The 16,983-nt window shown below is 38.0% G+C and overlaps 2 protein-coding genes across 2 annotated transcripts; one reads left to right on the plus strand and one right to left on the minus strand.

Annotated features, from left to right (window-relative positions):
* The first annotated feature begins 6,298 nt into the window (after positions 1–6,298).
* Positions 6,299–7,159, plus strand: LOC138877308 (uncharacterized mitochondrial protein AtMg00810-like). The gene has a single exon (XM_070156906.1). It carries the CDS (start codon positions 6,299–6,301, stop codon positions 7,157–7,159), a length of 861 nt encoding a protein of 286 aa, XP_070013007.1.
* Positions 7,160–15,478: 8,319 nt separating this feature from the next.
* On the minus strand, positions 15,479–16,096 carry LOC138876828 (uncharacterized). The gene is made up of 3 exons (XM_070155785.1): positions 15,946–16,096; positions 15,807–15,860; positions 15,479–15,745 (listed from the first exon to the last, which is right to left on the minus strand). Exons 1-3 carry the CDS (start codon positions 16,075–16,077, stop codon positions 15,581–15,583), a joined length of 351 nt encoding a protein of 116 aa, XP_070011886.1. The 5' UTR covers positions 16,078–16,096; the 3' UTR covers positions 15,479–15,580.
* Between the last annotated feature and the right edge of the window lie 887 nt (positions 16,097–16,983).

Below are 16,983 nucleotides of genomic sequence, written 5' to 3' on the forward strand. Positions count from 1 at the left end.
TTAGGATTAAATCAGTTCGCTTGTCTATAAACCACACAACAAATTAATTGTACCATTTTACGAGTAAACACTTTGGAGCCCACTGTGAGGCTTAGACTGTTGCATTATTGAGTTGATCCTTACATCTATTACTATCTCGTTTGATTCTTTGTTTCATAGCAAAAATTGAAAAAATGACAACTAATGATGTCGACATTACACACAACGTTGAGGCACAAGAAAATCTAACTCAATGTGAGGACTCGATCAGTGACACTTGCAACGAGGAGGACGTAGCAACTCCGGTACATGCGGACGATATCCCCAACATGTGCAGGATACATCTCCTGATGATGTTGAGGACGAGCACATTGCGGAAACAGTAAGGATCTTTAGGGAACAACAAAAGGCCATCATGCACTATCTCTCAAGGCAAGACTAGGCCATGGTGGAACTAAATAAGGCGTCGTCAGGTGCTTCCAACAATGCGAATGAAAGGGGCCATGTTGCTCCTGGCGCTCCCGTAAATCAAACAACTTAAAAGGTTGATAATAATACCCCGAGGTGTGAGGTCGGCTTTGATGGAGCCGAGGGGATCGGAACAGATACGGTAATAAAAACGATAATGATTGCTTCAAAACCGAACTCATGAGATTCATGAGGGAAATGAACGAGCGATGGATCAGGACGCGAAAGAGTTCCATGCTCGAATGGACCAAATTTCGGGCGCACCACCAATATTAAAGGGCCCGATTCGAAGAAGTACATCTAATTAGCATTTAAACTGAGTGCAGCACCAGAATTGATTTCGAAGCGGTTCAAAATACCAGACATACCGAAGTATGATGTGACTTCAAACCCTAAGAAACACATCACAACTTATACAACGACCGTGAAAGGAAACGACTTGGCTCAACATGTGATTGAGTCGGTCCTGCTGAAGAAATTAGGAGAAACCCTCACAAAGGGGGCCTTAAAATGGTATTCACTTTTACCTGAATACTCAATAGATTCCTTTAAGTTGCTCGTAGATTCTTTAAGCAAGGCTCATATCGAGGCCAGGAAGGTCCATGACTGGAAGAAGGACATATTTTTGCAACGAGAGTCCTAATTGTTGCGTGAGTTCATGATCAGGTTCCATAAATAAAGGATGTTATTACCGTCTGTTCCAGATGAATGGGCAGCTGAGGCATTTACTAAGGGGTTGAACCTGATGAACTCCAACGCCTCCCGAAAGCTGAAAGAAAGCTTGTTTGAGTTCCAAGCAACCACATGGGTTGATGTCCATAACGCTATGAATCAAAGATAAGGTATAAAATGATCAGCTCAGGTTCCCGACATCAACTAAGGGTCGGGATCAAGAAAATAATAGCGATAAATCAAAAAAAATGATTTTAATGCGGATCGACAATCTTCTAAGGGCCGATTTTGCCCTATGAGAGGGCCAAAGAACGCGACAGCAGAGGGTTCCGGTCAGTGGATAGGTTTTCCCCCGATAGAAGAACTGACAGTGGCCGGAACAATAGGTCGTTACAGGACAAAGAGGTATCGGGTTCCCGAGATTCCTTTTATCCCAGACTGTTAGAGTATAACTCCAATGTTATCATCGTGGTGCTGGTATCAGTGATGGGAAACATTAAGGAGGCACAATTTTCGAGGCCAATGATATTCAATTCCAGCCAGAGGGATCCTAATTTATGGTACAAATATCATGGGACTAATGGCCACCGAACTAGGAACTTCTGATATATGCGCGAAGAGGTAGCAACATTATCGTCTTTTAAATATTTTTTTAGTTTTTGTGGTGTTTGGCAATGATAAAAAGTGCTTAAAAGCATTTACTTTTAGGCATGAAAAGTATAAAAATAAGCCAAAAGCCAAAAGTTGAGTATTACCGGCTTATGACTTTTAGCTTTTAGCTTATAAGCTACTTTTTAAAAGTCAATCCAAAAACGGCCGTCTAAGTAGGTTTCAAACGCACTCATTAATATCCATAACAAACGGTGTAAAACATGTCAGATCACATCCTAGTTTCTTATTTTCCATGACCTTTCTCTTAGGGTCCTTCAGTTGGTGGGATAAGGGATAATAATCTTGGGATTAGGTGCGAGATTATTATATCCCACATTTTACTGAATTTTCATATTGAAGATTAACAATCCCGAGATTTTTTAAATTTTTTTATCCTCAGAATAATTTGTAACACAATTATGGTTTTATTCTATCCCACATTGAGGGCAGGATATTTGTTGTACGATTACTTAATCGCGAGATAAAATACTACAAGAACAAAGATGCCATTTTTCAAGGCTCTTCCCCCAAAGTCCTTTAAAAAATTCAAGGCTAAAATTGAAAGTAAAAGTTTATCTTTGCATATCTAGTATGGCCCAAATACATGTTTTATATTATATCATGTATATCCTTTTTTTTAGTTCAACAAATAAAATATCTCCTATTAAAAATATATCCACTAAATAATTCTATCATTATTTAATGTTTGTATGATAATCTCGACATTATAATCTCGTGGTGACTTATTTTCCAACCAAATGATCCCTTAATTTTTTTTGTTGATAAATGCCTTAATCGTATTTGCTGATACACTTCTTAAATTAGATCTTAAAACTAAGACTATCAAAATCTATTTACACAATTAAGAATGAAAAAATAGACTTTATAAATATATATATTCAGTGCACATAGTGACACATACTAACAAAAATTATTAAATATAAAGATTAGAAAATTTATAGAAAATTCATAAAAAGATATTTTGATTATATTTTATATTACATCTTTAAAATATTTCATTCATGTCAATCAAATCTCAAAAACCAACATGCGTCATACATCTATCTATATATATATAATTACAAATTAAAGATCGACTTTTTTTTTTAATCTTTTGTAAGTGTACTCGATGTGTTGAGTTGTATTTGGGCCATTTTATTTATCTACTGTGATTCTTTTATTAGATATGTAATTAGTTAGCCCAAATCTTAGTTAGACTTAGTTAATAAATACTTGTACAATCATACATTCTTAGACTAATGAGAAAGACCAGATATTTTCTATTCCTTCTGCTGCATCTCTTACGCCATTCTTCTCTCTGTTTGGCATTTGTTTCGATCGCCGGAATTCACCATAGATTCCGGCTCGGATTTCTGATTTCTTGTGTCAAACCACCCATAGGTTCGCCTCTTCTCAAACAATTGGAACGATGCAACCTAATGGTATCTAGTTGGTTGCTTAACTCTTTGGTTCAGGACATTTATGACAGTCTCATATAGTAAGTATGCCTATTAGATTTGGAATGAACTTAATGAGCGATACGGTCAGTTGAATGGAGCACGTATCAAGTACAGAAAGAGCTCAGTGTATTAACTCAGGGATCTCTTGATATTCAGACTTATTATACAAAAATTAAGAAGAAATGGGATGAATTAGATTCACTAAACAGCGATTCAGGATGCACTTGTGAGTGTCAATGTGGAGGAAAAACAAAACTACTGAAGGAGAAAGAAACTCAGAGGCTTAACCAATTCTTAATGGGACTTAATGATTGTTATAGTGGAGCAAGGAGAAATATCACCATGATGAAACCTGTTCCTAGCATCAGCCAAGCATATTTTATGCTTCTCCAAGATGAGACACAATCTGAAGTACAATCTATCTCTCATATTGTTCCTGAGTCTGCTTCTCTATCTGCTTCTTTTGGTGGACAAAAATTTCCTCCTAAACTCAACTTGTCTGGCCAGAAGAACTCTAATGTGTCATGTAAATACTGTAAAAAATCTTGTCATACTATCAACAAATGTTATAGGTTGAATGGCTTCCCTTCAGACTTTAAGTTCACCAAGAAGTAGCGTATAATGGTTGCTTCTGTTCAGACTAGGAGTTCACCTGGTGTTGGTAATGCTGACCAGTATAGTGATGCTCCCTAAAAAACTTCCTCTTCTGTCAGTGGTACTTTCACACCACAACACTTTCAACAATTACAAGATTTGGTCTCACTACTGCATCATACTCATGTTAATCCTAAAAAATAACCTGTGTCTCCTGAGCCTTTGATTGCTTCTGCATATTTTGTTGGTAAAATACCTTCTGTTTTTCATGCTAGTTGTGATTCTTGTATTTGTCTTAATTCTAAACTTTATACTGATTACTGGATTATAGATTCTGGGGCAACAGATCACATGACCTCAAACAAGTCCTTCCTTTCTAATCTACATGTTTTATCAGTTCCGTATCTCATTACTCTTCCTAATGGGTATAAGGTTAAGGTTACATGTACAGGATCACTAGCTTTAACCTCATCTATCACTTTAACAAATGTCTTTTTTGTACCCAGCTTCAAATACAACTTACTCTCAGTGCATAAGTTGTGCTCTCACTTACAAGCTAATGTTCTTTTTACACCTGATTCATGTCTTCTGCTGCAGGGCTTTTTTCTGAAGAGGCCACTGGCTCTTGGTAGACTATTTGAAGGTCTCTACGTACTGGACAACTCTATGCTTGAAAATTCTACAAGCCATCAACATACTTGTACTTTCACTCCTATTCCTACAATTGTAAATAACATGAGTGATTGTATTTCATGTTCTGCACCTGTAAATACCATCAATAATTCTGCTTGTAATGCTGCTGGTTCAATAAATAAAGATGTTCAACTTTGGCATCATAGACTTGGTCATATTCCATTTTCTAAGTGCAAAAGATTCCTAATTTATCTTTTCCCGGCTGCACTAAGCAACCTTTTATTTGTAATATTTGTCCAATGGCTAGACAACAACGACTATCTTTTCCTCACAGCTCTATTTCTTCCAAAGCTGTTTTTGATCTAGTTCATATTGATACTTGGGGTCCTTATCACAACCCTACATATTCTGGTTATAAATACTTTATCACAGTGGTTGATGATTACAGCAGAGTTACTTGGACTCATCTATTGAGTTGCAAAAGTAATGCTTTCACCATTTTGAAAGTTTTTTTTTTCTATGGTGGAAATACAGTTTGGTGCTACAGTTAAGATTCTAAGGTCTGATAATGCATTTGAGTGAGGGTCCAGTCATGAAAATTCTGCCTTTCTGGCTTCAAAGGGAATTATTCACCAAACTTCTTGTCCTCACAGTCCACAACAAATGGAGTTGTCGAAAGAAAACACAAGCACCTTTTAGAGACAGCTAGGGCACTTTTGTTCCAATCTGGTTTGCCAACTTCTTTTTGGGGTGACTGTTTGCTTTGTGCCACTTACTTAGTGAACAGATTCCCTCTTTCTATTTTGCATGGTAAATCCCCTCATGAGCTTTTATTTGGATCTTCTCCCTCTTATTCTCACCTCAAAACTTTTGGGTGTTTGTGCTATGTCACAACTCCTAAACCACTAAGGGATAAATTTCAGTCTCGAGCAACAACTTGTGTCTTTCTTGGCTACCCATTTGGCAAGAAAGGTTATAAGGACCTTCATACTAAGAAAGTTTTTATTTCCAGAGATGTTGTATTTCATGAAATAATTTTTCCTTACACTTCAGCCCATTCTTCTTCTTCACCATCCTATTTTCCTTCTCTCCCTAACTTAATGCATATTGATATTGATGTAAGTGAAGTTTCTAATGTTAATGGTGGTAATGTACATGTTTCTGAAGGTACTTCTGACTCTAACTCTTCCTCGCCTCCCATTTTTTCTTCTCCTCCTACTTCCTCATGTCCTGTCACTTCTACTTACTCTCCTATAACTTCCTCCTCCTCTCCAATTCCTTTAAGAAGATCCAGTAGACCACATAATCCTCCTCCTCATTTGCAAGATTATGTGTGTACTGCTTCTTCTTCTCCAATTTCTACATTAACTAATACCTCCTCCTTCCCTAAGCATCTTTGCCTCAGTTCTCTGTCTTCACAGAATCAGTCTTTAGTAAAGAATCTGGACACTGTTCAAGAACCCACTAGTTTTCACCAGGCTATTTTACATCCAGCATGGCAAGAAGCTATGCTTAAAGAGTTTGAAGCTAATCAAACCTGGACCATTGTGCCTTTGCCTCTTGGCAAGAAGACGATTGGTAATAAGTGGGTCTATAAAATCAAGTACATGGCAGATGGTACTATTGAGAGATTTAAAGCAAGGCTAGTGGTAAGGGGAGACACCCAACAAGAGGGTATTGATTACACTGATGCTTTTTCCCCCGTGGTCAAGATGACTACCATTAGGAGTATTATTGTTGTAGCTGTTAAAAAGGGTTGGGACATGTTCCAACTCGACGTTAATAATGCCTTTTTACATGGGGATCTTGAGGAGGAGGTCTATATGAAAATACCCTAAGGCATGACTGTACTTGATCCTTCTATGGTTTGCAAACTTGGAAAATTCTTGTATGGCCTCAAACAAGCATCTAGACAGTGGTATTCTAAGTTGTCGGATGCTTTGTATTCTAGGGGTTACATTGTCTCCAGGAATGACTATTCTCTCTTTTTGAAGCATTCTTCTTCTTCTATTGTTATTGTAGCGGTTTATGTTGATGATGTTTTGGTAACTGGAAATGACACTACCGAGATAACTTCTCTAAAATCATTTTTAGATCAACAGTTTCGTATCAAAGATTTGGGTATCTTGCATTACTTTCTTGGTCTAGAAGTTCTTAGAGAATCTGCTGGTGTTATCATTACACAACGTAAATTTGTTGTTGATATGTTAACTGAATTTGATTCTCATGATCTTTCTCCTGTTTCTGCTCCATTGCATGTGCCTTGCAAGATAACTTCTAATACTCGGAATCCTTTGTCTAATCCTCTTGTATATTGCAGGTTGGTTGGGAAACTAAACTTCCTTACCAACACCAGGCCTGATTTATCTTACTCAGTTCAACTTCTCAGTCAGTTTATGCACTCACCTTGTGAGGGCCATTTCCAAGCTGCCTTGCATGTACTCCGTTATGTTAAGGGGACTGTCGGGCAAGGCCTTTTCATGTCTACTACTTCTGATTTCAAGTTGCACGCTTTTTGTGATAGAGATTGGGCTGCATGTCCTGAATCTCGGAGATCCATCAGTGGTTTTATTGTGCTGCTTGGTTCTAGCTTGCTCTGCTGGAAATCAAAGAAACAACCAACTGTCTCCTTGAGTTCTACGAAAGCTGAATACCGTTCCATGCGTCGCGTCGTGGCAGAATTAGCATGGCTTTCTCGTTAGTTGGCTGAGTTAACAGTTCCTTCCGTGGTACCAGTTCCTCTACACTGTGACAGCCAATCCGCAATTTACATTGCGAAGAACCCGATTTTTCACGAAAGAACAAAGCACATTGACTTGGATTGCCACTTTGTTCGTGAAAAACTCCATGAAGGTCTTATTTCCCTCTTCTTTGTCTCCACGAAGTTGTAGCTGGCTGACATGCTTACGAAGCCTCTATCTGGTGCTCAGTTTCGTACAATACTTGGCAAGTTGGGGGTTGGTCATCACCGGCCAACTTGAGGAGGGATGTTGAGTTGTATTTGGGCCATTTTATTTATCTACTGTGTTTCTTTTATTAGATATGTAATTAGTTAGCCCAAATCTTATTAGACTTAGTTAATAAATACTTGTACAGTCATACATTCTTAGACTAATGAGAAAGACCAAATATTTTCTATTCCTTAAGTTGCATCTTTTACGCCATTCTTCTCTCTGTTTGGCATTTGTTTCAATCGCCGGAATTCACCATAGATTCCGGCTCGGATTTCTGATTTCTAACACATGTTAGATAAAATTGTAGTTATAATTAATTTTAAAAAGATATTATTTCTCATTATTCATTGTTTGCTAAAAAGGATCAATATTCATAATTTTTAGAAATTTACATTTTTAATTTTGTAATTCAAACATATTATTTAATAATATTTTTATATGATTTCTTAAAAATTATTGTACCCATCGATATGAGTGTAGACTTGCAAAGCGCATATAGAGACTAACAAAATAAAAATTGGAACACCACCTAACTCTTTGTGAAATTTTGGCTGTTAATTGTCATATTTAACTAAAAAGAGCACAGAAGCTTGATTCTTTAGATTGCGTGAACGTAGTTGAAAAATCCAATAATAATTTATTTACCTTTTCTAACGATCTCTTTTCCATATTTGGTGTTCATTTGTACCTATATAAAGTTGGAAACACCAAATTAATCCTGACATCAAAAAACCCATAGATACAGTTTGATTATTGAACTTTCTGTGGTATTCATTAATCATGAAGAACTTCTCAATCATAGTTGCTCTTATATTTACCCTCTTCATTAGTCTCGGTAAGTGGCATACTCTTCTATTTTATCTTTTTAATGGAAATTAATAACCCAATGTGCTTTTATCATAGTTCAATATTTTATTCTCACAAAGTTTTATTTTGTTGGTTTCCTTTTCTGTCCAAATAAATGTAGGCACTAAGACAAGAGGACAAAAAGTATGCCTAGTTCCACAGGCAGTTGCCAAACCTTGTGATCCAAAAGACTGCAACACCCAATGCTCTCTACACTGGGTAGGAATTCCATCACCTGGTAATATTACAGGACCACTTCTTGGAGCAAATTGCTTCAGCGGCCAATGTTTTTGCACTTTTTGTTGTTTGTTTGGCTGCAGTTAGATCTCTCCATTCTTAAATTCTCATATACTAGCTATTCCTAATTAGTGGAATTTAGGGAGACAATCCTTCTTTGTTAATCCATTATTTAATTGTCTTTTGAAGTAAAAACTAATTTATGGAAAGTTTAAACAAAGAGAGAATTTAATTTTGTTTGGTGGAAAATTCATCTTGATAGCTCAAATTTATGTACTATGATAAAGTTCTTATCCACCTATATTTTTTAGCGCGAAATATCACAACCCAAAATCCCTCGAAAAACGTGATCGGCAGCCGGCAGTTCTTTTATGGGCAAACCAACATTAACTACAACTAGATCATTCAAACTCACAGTACAGAGATAATTCTAACTAAATGTAACAAGATAGTAGATAGATAGATCCGGCTACAAAGCAATATCCGAATTACAATACTGAACTCTGAATTGGTCTATGCCCACACACTGAATCAAACAGCATCATCGAGTACTGAATAAGCCTCATCGACAGTTTCCAATAAGCATGTCACATTATGTACGAAAATAGTTATTCCATTAAAATTTCGTACATAAATTGTAAGCAATAATGCGCAATAAATAATATTTCAACATTTAACTGCCTAATTTAATATACATATAAAATATATAACGATATGCACAATCCAAATATCTATATTTACCGCATATATCTAATACACAAATAAAACATGTAAGGATATGGACTGAACTAAACAAATAACGATATGCACAACTATCATGCGTGTGCATCTTCCACAGATCCTCCATGCTACATGCAATTAACACGTGAATCCACAAGCTCGCAATGGTAATTTGAGACATGAAACCAATGTTCATAACGGTAATCCGAGTTGCGAATTCATTGCTCATCAACTGAATTCCACATATTAAGTGTGAACAAACACACAAAACTATGTAGGTATCTCAATATTGATATAAACAATGTGCACGATAACCTAGCTAAACATGTAATCACCATACATAGATTTCATAATTTTATTCTAACGTATATAATATACACATTGGCAATAGAGGTATAACATATCATGTACATAATGTTAACCACATCACCATCTCGTAAATAACTCGGTCCCTATGTATATGCTCGTTACATACACATAGCATGTATATAACATTGGTCTAATTTGGCCCTAAAAGGTCAAAGTCTTAAGGCAAGTAGATTCTAGCCAAGGTACTGTTCCAAAAATAGTTTTATCGCTTATCCAAGGACTTTATATACACAAAAGAATACTTAATGGTGTTAAACCAATCCATTGAATCCAATTCCATAGTTTGGTCAAAGTTAAAGCAAAAAAGTCCATTTCTGATCAACATAGTCAAACCTCCAAACGGAGTACATTTACATGTTACACCTAAACTAAGGAGTCCGAATGTATAATTAAATTTCCAATCCGAATCCGTTTATGCATTAAAAATCTCAATTTTCTACTCTAAGAATATAGGGCTAAGAATCCCAATTTCCACTAAATTTCATCGTTTCAGGAAGCAAAATTAGTATAATCATGTATAAAATTCCAATACTAGTTTAGAAAATCCTTACCTTGAATCAGTGCGAAGATTTCTGCTCAAAATCCCTCGATTCCCATAGGTATAAGCTCTCGAGAGTGAAAGAGAATAATTTTTGAATCTCGAACACTTATATTTATCCCATGGTAATCTCAAAATAATTACGATTTGATCGTCCGTTTTAAGATACAAAATAAACCCCATGGCATTATTTGATGCGTCCTGATAACATCGAAGTTAGGGAAATCCCAAATTTAGAAATGAATATTAGAAGTGCGAACCAGTATCATCATCTTTCATAGAGTTGAAAGCATAAGTACTTAACTACCTTCATAGGAAGCAAAACTTACTCCTAACGATGCTTGCCGCAATGCAACTTATGGAAAGGAGAGTACGAGACAACAAGAGGGTCTATCAGAGAGGTTGTCATATACAGGGTCTGATGTAGTAGCGGACAACTTTGAATTGAGACTGAAAGCATCAAGCTTAGCAGTTTATAGTTGACCAATTTTTTTATGTTATATACGCGGACTTCTTTCCTATATCTCTTCCATTAAGGTAGACAGGTTGGGAATTAATGATTGGCTCTAACTATAAAGATTTTGAATTTTTTCATAATGATCAAAAGCAAAAATAGAAAAGAATATGAAAATTAGAAAATAAAAATATGAGAAATTTGAAGGAACAATCCAAGAATTATGTATTGGTACAATTTAGCCTTTCCATGTGGCAAGAAGGATCAGGGAATGGAAACGGATAATGAAATCAGATACTGAGTTCGATGACCTTTACTGGTCTGGAACCTTTGACTATTTGAAGAACGGGTATTCGAAGATGACTGGGCGAACTTGGAGACTCAGTCAACTGCGACCTGAGATCATCGGCATCGGGCATTACGGAACCAAAATATTGTTAATTTTTACTAAAAATACTAAAATAAGTGTAAAAAAAAAGTTACCAAAGTATATATAACGCCACTAATAGTGGCGCTATACAGTAACGTTAACTGTACCGTTACTGTATAGCGCCACTATTAGTGACGTTATACTGACAAACTTACATAGCGCCATTAATAGTGACGCTATATGCCTTATACCCTGACCCCACCAATAATGTTTGGGTTCAATAATTTAAATGTGTATAAAGCCACTTTTTGTGGCGCTATATACAAAAAAAAAAATTACCCGGCTAGCCATTTTCTATATAAACATTGTAGAATCGCCCCAACTTCATTCAAAAATTTTTTTTAACTCTTGTTGGTTTCTATTGTTGTTAAATTCTCCAGCATTTTTTCATTATGTCTGAAGAACGTAGAATAAGAGTATCATTATATTGGGGGGTGAGGTTGTGATGGAGAATAACTCTGTGGGCTACAGTTTACCTGCTAAGTGTAATGTTAAATTGCCACTTTCAATTGAGTACGAAACATTGATATCGTTGTTATGCAAAAAAATGAGTGTGAGAAAACGTTCAGTGATACTCAAAGTAACCGGAAGATATCCGTATTCCGTTACGCCGCAAGGGGTTGCTTTTTACTCAGAGTTTAACATCGACGATGATGACACTTTGAGTGATTTCTTGAGGACTCCGGACGAATGCCGGGAATTTCTTGTAATCACAATGTTGGAGATGTACGTGAAGGTCGAAGACGTTCCAAAAAATGAGGTTGTGCGTAGTAGAGATAACCCCCAGTCATCGGGTGGTTATTCTGGATCAGTTTTTGCCGGACATGTTCCAGATGAAAGAATTTTTCTTGATTTAAATTTATCACCGTCGGCGAATGAGCAGCGAGAAAATAATTTATACCCTGCTTTCCATAATTCACAAGAAGAGTGGTAAACTTCAATTTTCATTTGTGTTAATATGTATATTTTTGCGTATTGAATAAATTTTAACGCTCATTTATTTAATAGGGGGTACCGGCCGGATATGAATTTTACAAGTGACCCATCCGGTAGTCATCACCAAACTGAAAACGTCCATCATGGAATGTCATCACATTACAACTTGTAAGTGAAAAGCTACAGCCATATATAAAGCATTTATTAATTTAGCAGCTTATATTTTTGTTGAAATGTGCAGTGAAAACGAGCAAGTTGAACTACCCGTACTCACTCAATTGCCCGAAAACGACGTATTACATCAGGATCTGGCAGATGAACAGAGTGAGGAAGAGAACAGCGATTACGATAACAATGCCGATGAATCGGGAGACGAGACACCATTTGCTCGTGAGGATGGTGATGAAGAGGACGAGGAGGAAGGACCGGATTTGAAGAGAGCCCCCATAGACGAAAAGTGAACGAGTCTGAAGTGTCGTTTCATTCAAGGGAGATTCCTTATATTGATAACTTGCCAGCCGTGCCGGATGTGGAAGCTCTCACACGGGATTTTGATGAAATCCGGAAAGAAATGTGGGATGAGTCTAGACCAACGGTGCTTGCAAAGGGGATGCTTTTTCCTGATAAAGCACGCGTAAGCAGGGCTTGTAAAATGCACAATGTTAAAGAGTGTCGTGAGATTCAGGTATCGGAGTCAAGTCCGACGGTATACAAGGCTATTTGCCGCAGGTGGTTTTGGCCATGTAATTGGATGTTGCGTGCGTCGAAGAAGAAAACAGGTATGTGGAAAGTGGGTAAATACATTCCCACCCACACATGCGAAATGGACACTTTCAACGGGAATCACTTCAACTTGGATATTGACTTGATATCTCTTGTACTTATTCCGCACATCGAAGCGTCCATAAGGTATAAAATCAAAGAGTGCATTACAGCAGTCTACCAGGAATATGGCCACACAATTACTAAAAGAAAGGCATATCTTGGGCGCAAAAGAGCGTTTGAAATAGTCTATGGTAACTGGGATAAGTCATTTGCAGATCTGCCTAGCTACATGGCTGCACTGCAGCACTTTAACCCCGGAACAATTATTGAATGGAAGCTTGAGCGGAGTCCGGGTAAGCCAGAATATATATTCAATTACGTGTTTTGGGCGTTTAAGCCAGCAATTGATGGTTTTCCGTATTGCCGGCCCGTAATATCCATAGACGGAACTCATGTCTATGGAAAGTACGATATCAAGCTATTGATAGCCGTGGCTGTGGATGCAAATGGACAGATATTTCCTCTAGCCTTTGCTATTTGTGCAAATGAAAGCACAGAGACGTGGACAATGTTTTTGAACCACTTGAAAGAGCACGTTGTCAAACATCGTTCAGGTATTTGTCTAATATCTGATCGGCACGGGGGTATATTAAGTTCTGTGGAGAACCTTCCTGCCTGGCAAGAACCTTATGCATACCACCGTTACTGTGTGAGGCACTTTAAGGCCAATTTCAAGAAGGCACATCCCAAAAAAGATCTACATGATTTGATGTGGATGGCAGCAACAGACCACCAACAACATAAATTCCGGAGGCATATGGATTCTATCAGGCAAGAAGACGATGCAGCATATCGTTGGTTAATGCGACATGATCCTGAAAAGTGGACGTTGCATGCAGATGGTGGCAGACGCTGGGGAATTCTTACTACAAACGTGTCAGAATCCTTCAACGGGTTATTAAAGTCGGCAAGAGGATTGCCCGTCACAGCCATGGTGCGTATGTCGTTCAAGCAGATGGCGGAGAGGTTTGTACAACGGTCTGCAGCTGCAACGGAATTGATGGAAAGGGGTGTTGAATTTATGCCAGTGCCTATGAAGAGATTAGAGAAATACAGACGGCGAGCACATTGGCATTCCTTTTTGCAATATGATAACGAACGAGGTATTTTTGAAGTTCGCACCGCTATCCATAATAATCGGGGTAATAATGTACATACTGTAAATGAATCCACAAGGTTATGCTCATGTGGGAAATGGTCAATCTACCACATGCCTTGTTCACATGCCATCAAGTGTTTTCAACGTGTTGGTTATGCGGAGACCAACTATATTGATCAACAATATAGTGTTTCCAAATACGTAAACACATATAGTGGTCAGCTGCAACCAGTGGGTTCTGAGCATTACTGGCCCCCAGAACCATTTAAAATGGTGTGCAACAAGTCCTATTTGCGTAAAAGACGGGTGCAGAGGAGAACGCGTATACGGAACCAAATGGATGTTAGTGATATCGTATATGCACGCAAATGTGGTATATGCTCGCAAACAGGCCACGACCGTAGAAAATGTCCTTTGGGTGGCAACAATAATCAAGCTCAGGGCGGGTGTTCTTCTATTGTACCTAACTACCCATGAGTTCATGTTGTAATAATTAGTTGTTATGTATACGATTTAAGTATTTATGAAATAATATTTTCTTGTTTGTTAATTATGATTTGTACTTTCCCTTTTTACCTATTTAAATAATAATTTAATATAATTATCGGTATATTTATTATGTGTGTTGTCTTGTCGCTATCACGATATTTAATACACAAAATTATACATATGGCGCTATGTGTGTCTTGTCTTGTCGAACTGAAAAAGCTGAAAACATCATGATATGGCGCCATTAGATATGTGTGACCGGCTGACATAAAGTCGTCTCGTCAACATCATGATATGGCGCCATTAGATATGGCGCTATCTAATATAGCGCCATTAGATATGGCGTTATATGTGTATTGTTTAGCCTATAAATAATGGGGTCATTATAGTTATTTTGTGTGCTAAAAATTCCCCCCAAGAAATATTTCATTAAAAGTAAGTAAGGTTTTTATTATAAGCAAATAGTTCACAAATGGCTCAACCTGGTCGTCCACCAATTTGCTTATGTGGAAAACCATGCATGATGGATTGTGGGTGGGAAGGTGCTAACGTTGGACGCCGCTATTGGTGCTGTATGAACAAGTTGTACAAGCAACCCGACGAATCTACTTGTGAATTTGATAATGGGCTGAGGAACCATGTTATCAGGAAAGCTACAGGGATAGATTACAGGAATTTCATAATATGTTGTTATACCAGCATAGAATACAAAAGGAGGCAGATAGAATTATTACAGATATGAGGGAGAAACTAAAGGAGGTGAAAGATAAAATATGGAGAGCTGAATGGAATTGTGAAGCACACAAGGAACGCAACGAAAAATATAAACGGGAATTTGCGGAGGTGAAGGCGAGAGTGAAAGAGTTAGAAGAAGAAAAAGAACAAATAGAAGAACGATTTAAGTGGTTGGAGCGAAGAATAAATGACAACTGAGGATGGAACATTTACGTGTATGTGTTTAGTGTCATTTTCATATGTCATGTCTTTTTATTATGTTGGCCTGTTATGTTTGTGTTTGTGTTGTACTAATGTTTTCCTTGGTTGTTGTACTTAATTTTATTTTAATTTAAGTGGAAGTTAAGTTTAAGTTGTTGTGTTACTATACCAAAAACTATAAAACGAAATTTTGAACTAAAAAAAGTAACTGTCATATTCGACTAAATATTGTTGTTAATGTACAAAAAAATATTATTTACACCAAAAAAACAAAAATATGGAAGACCGAATCAATGTGTCCCGCATCCGGTGTGTCTCAAAGTAGCCGTTGGCCTGAGGCGCATCCCCTGCCGCCCAGGTACGCTATCAGGATCATCATCATCAAGTCGTCTCCTTATGGCCGGATGCGGCACAGGATGACATGTATCGGTGGTGCTGTCAGGTCCAGTAGAAGGCTACATAATAATATCAAACTTAGTATAACATAACAATTCACAAAAAATTATATTGTATTACCATAATCGTGTCTGGATCCTGAATGTAGTCATCTGTCGCAGCATCGCATGAAGCCTAAAAAAGTAAATTAATAAAGTTAAAACAAAATAAATAAGTTATAGTAAAAACAATAATAAAATTAATACTAATAAACTCATACCTGCGCATGTGATGAGCTGCCATAACTCAGTCGGTGCCCACTATCAAAATCTCGGATCGGTCGAGACTCATCAGTGGTAGACGGGCCAGGGAAATATCTACCCAACTCCACTCCTTGAAAATCCGAGCCCATGATCAAGAATTGACCCGATGGGGTCACCTGCGACATCCCTGGAGTGTCATAAATGCCAAGGCTGTAAGACGGCATGTCGGTCTCATGCATGCCACCTCCCATATCAGCAGCAACATCATCAGCAGAAGCCTCAAAGCCCCCTTGCTGGGGACCTCCTCTCCGCCCACGACCGCATCGTCCAACACCAGTAGGTCATCGTGGAGCAGCAGCAGCTCGTCGGCCACCACCCCGTGGCATACCACGACCTCGCTGGTATGTGGCTGGGTCAACATAATCTGGCTAGTGTGCCAAACGCTGATCCGATCGGCCTCGCTGCAGTGTCTGGGCAGCCACATCCATTATGCGACGACTATAGTCCTGCATGATCACAGGTTCGTGGACATAACTCTGCATTTGCTGCCCCATACGATATACGGTATGCAATCCAATCGCCTGCACAAAAGTTTTTAAATATAAACTATGTATATGACTAGAAATTACTATTAAAGTAATTGATAATAACAGAAAACATACCAGAGCCTCATGTCTCCCGGTGTATGAGACGTATCAACCATCTACCTGATGAACTGGGTTCCCGATAAAAAGTCGGGAAACAGTGCGGTACCATGCCATATAAACTTCGATAGGAAAGTGTTGCGGAGCTGGGGTCAAGTCCCCTCGGCTGTCCCAAATACCCAACTGCGCTGTCAGCCACTCAATAAATGTGTCGTCCACTCTCATCCTATCATCCCTCTCATAATGTAAAGGGTCCAATGCAGGCTGAGTCGGTATAGACTACGGAAATCCAAACTAACGAAATACTCACTCTGAGGCATGATGCTCAACAATATCGAGGCACGTGAGAGGGATGGAAGCCCTCCAAATATGGCGACCGTGCGTGCAATACGCTGGCAGGGTACCTATCAG

The sequence above is a fragment of the Nicotiana sylvestris genome, chromosome 9 (assembly GCF_000393655.2).
Source record: "Nicotiana sylvestris chromosome 9, ASM39365v2, whole genome shotgun sequence".
In the NCBI taxonomy this organism is placed as follows: Eukaryota; Viridiplantae; Streptophyta; class Magnoliopsida; order Solanales; family Solanaceae; genus Nicotiana; species Nicotiana sylvestris.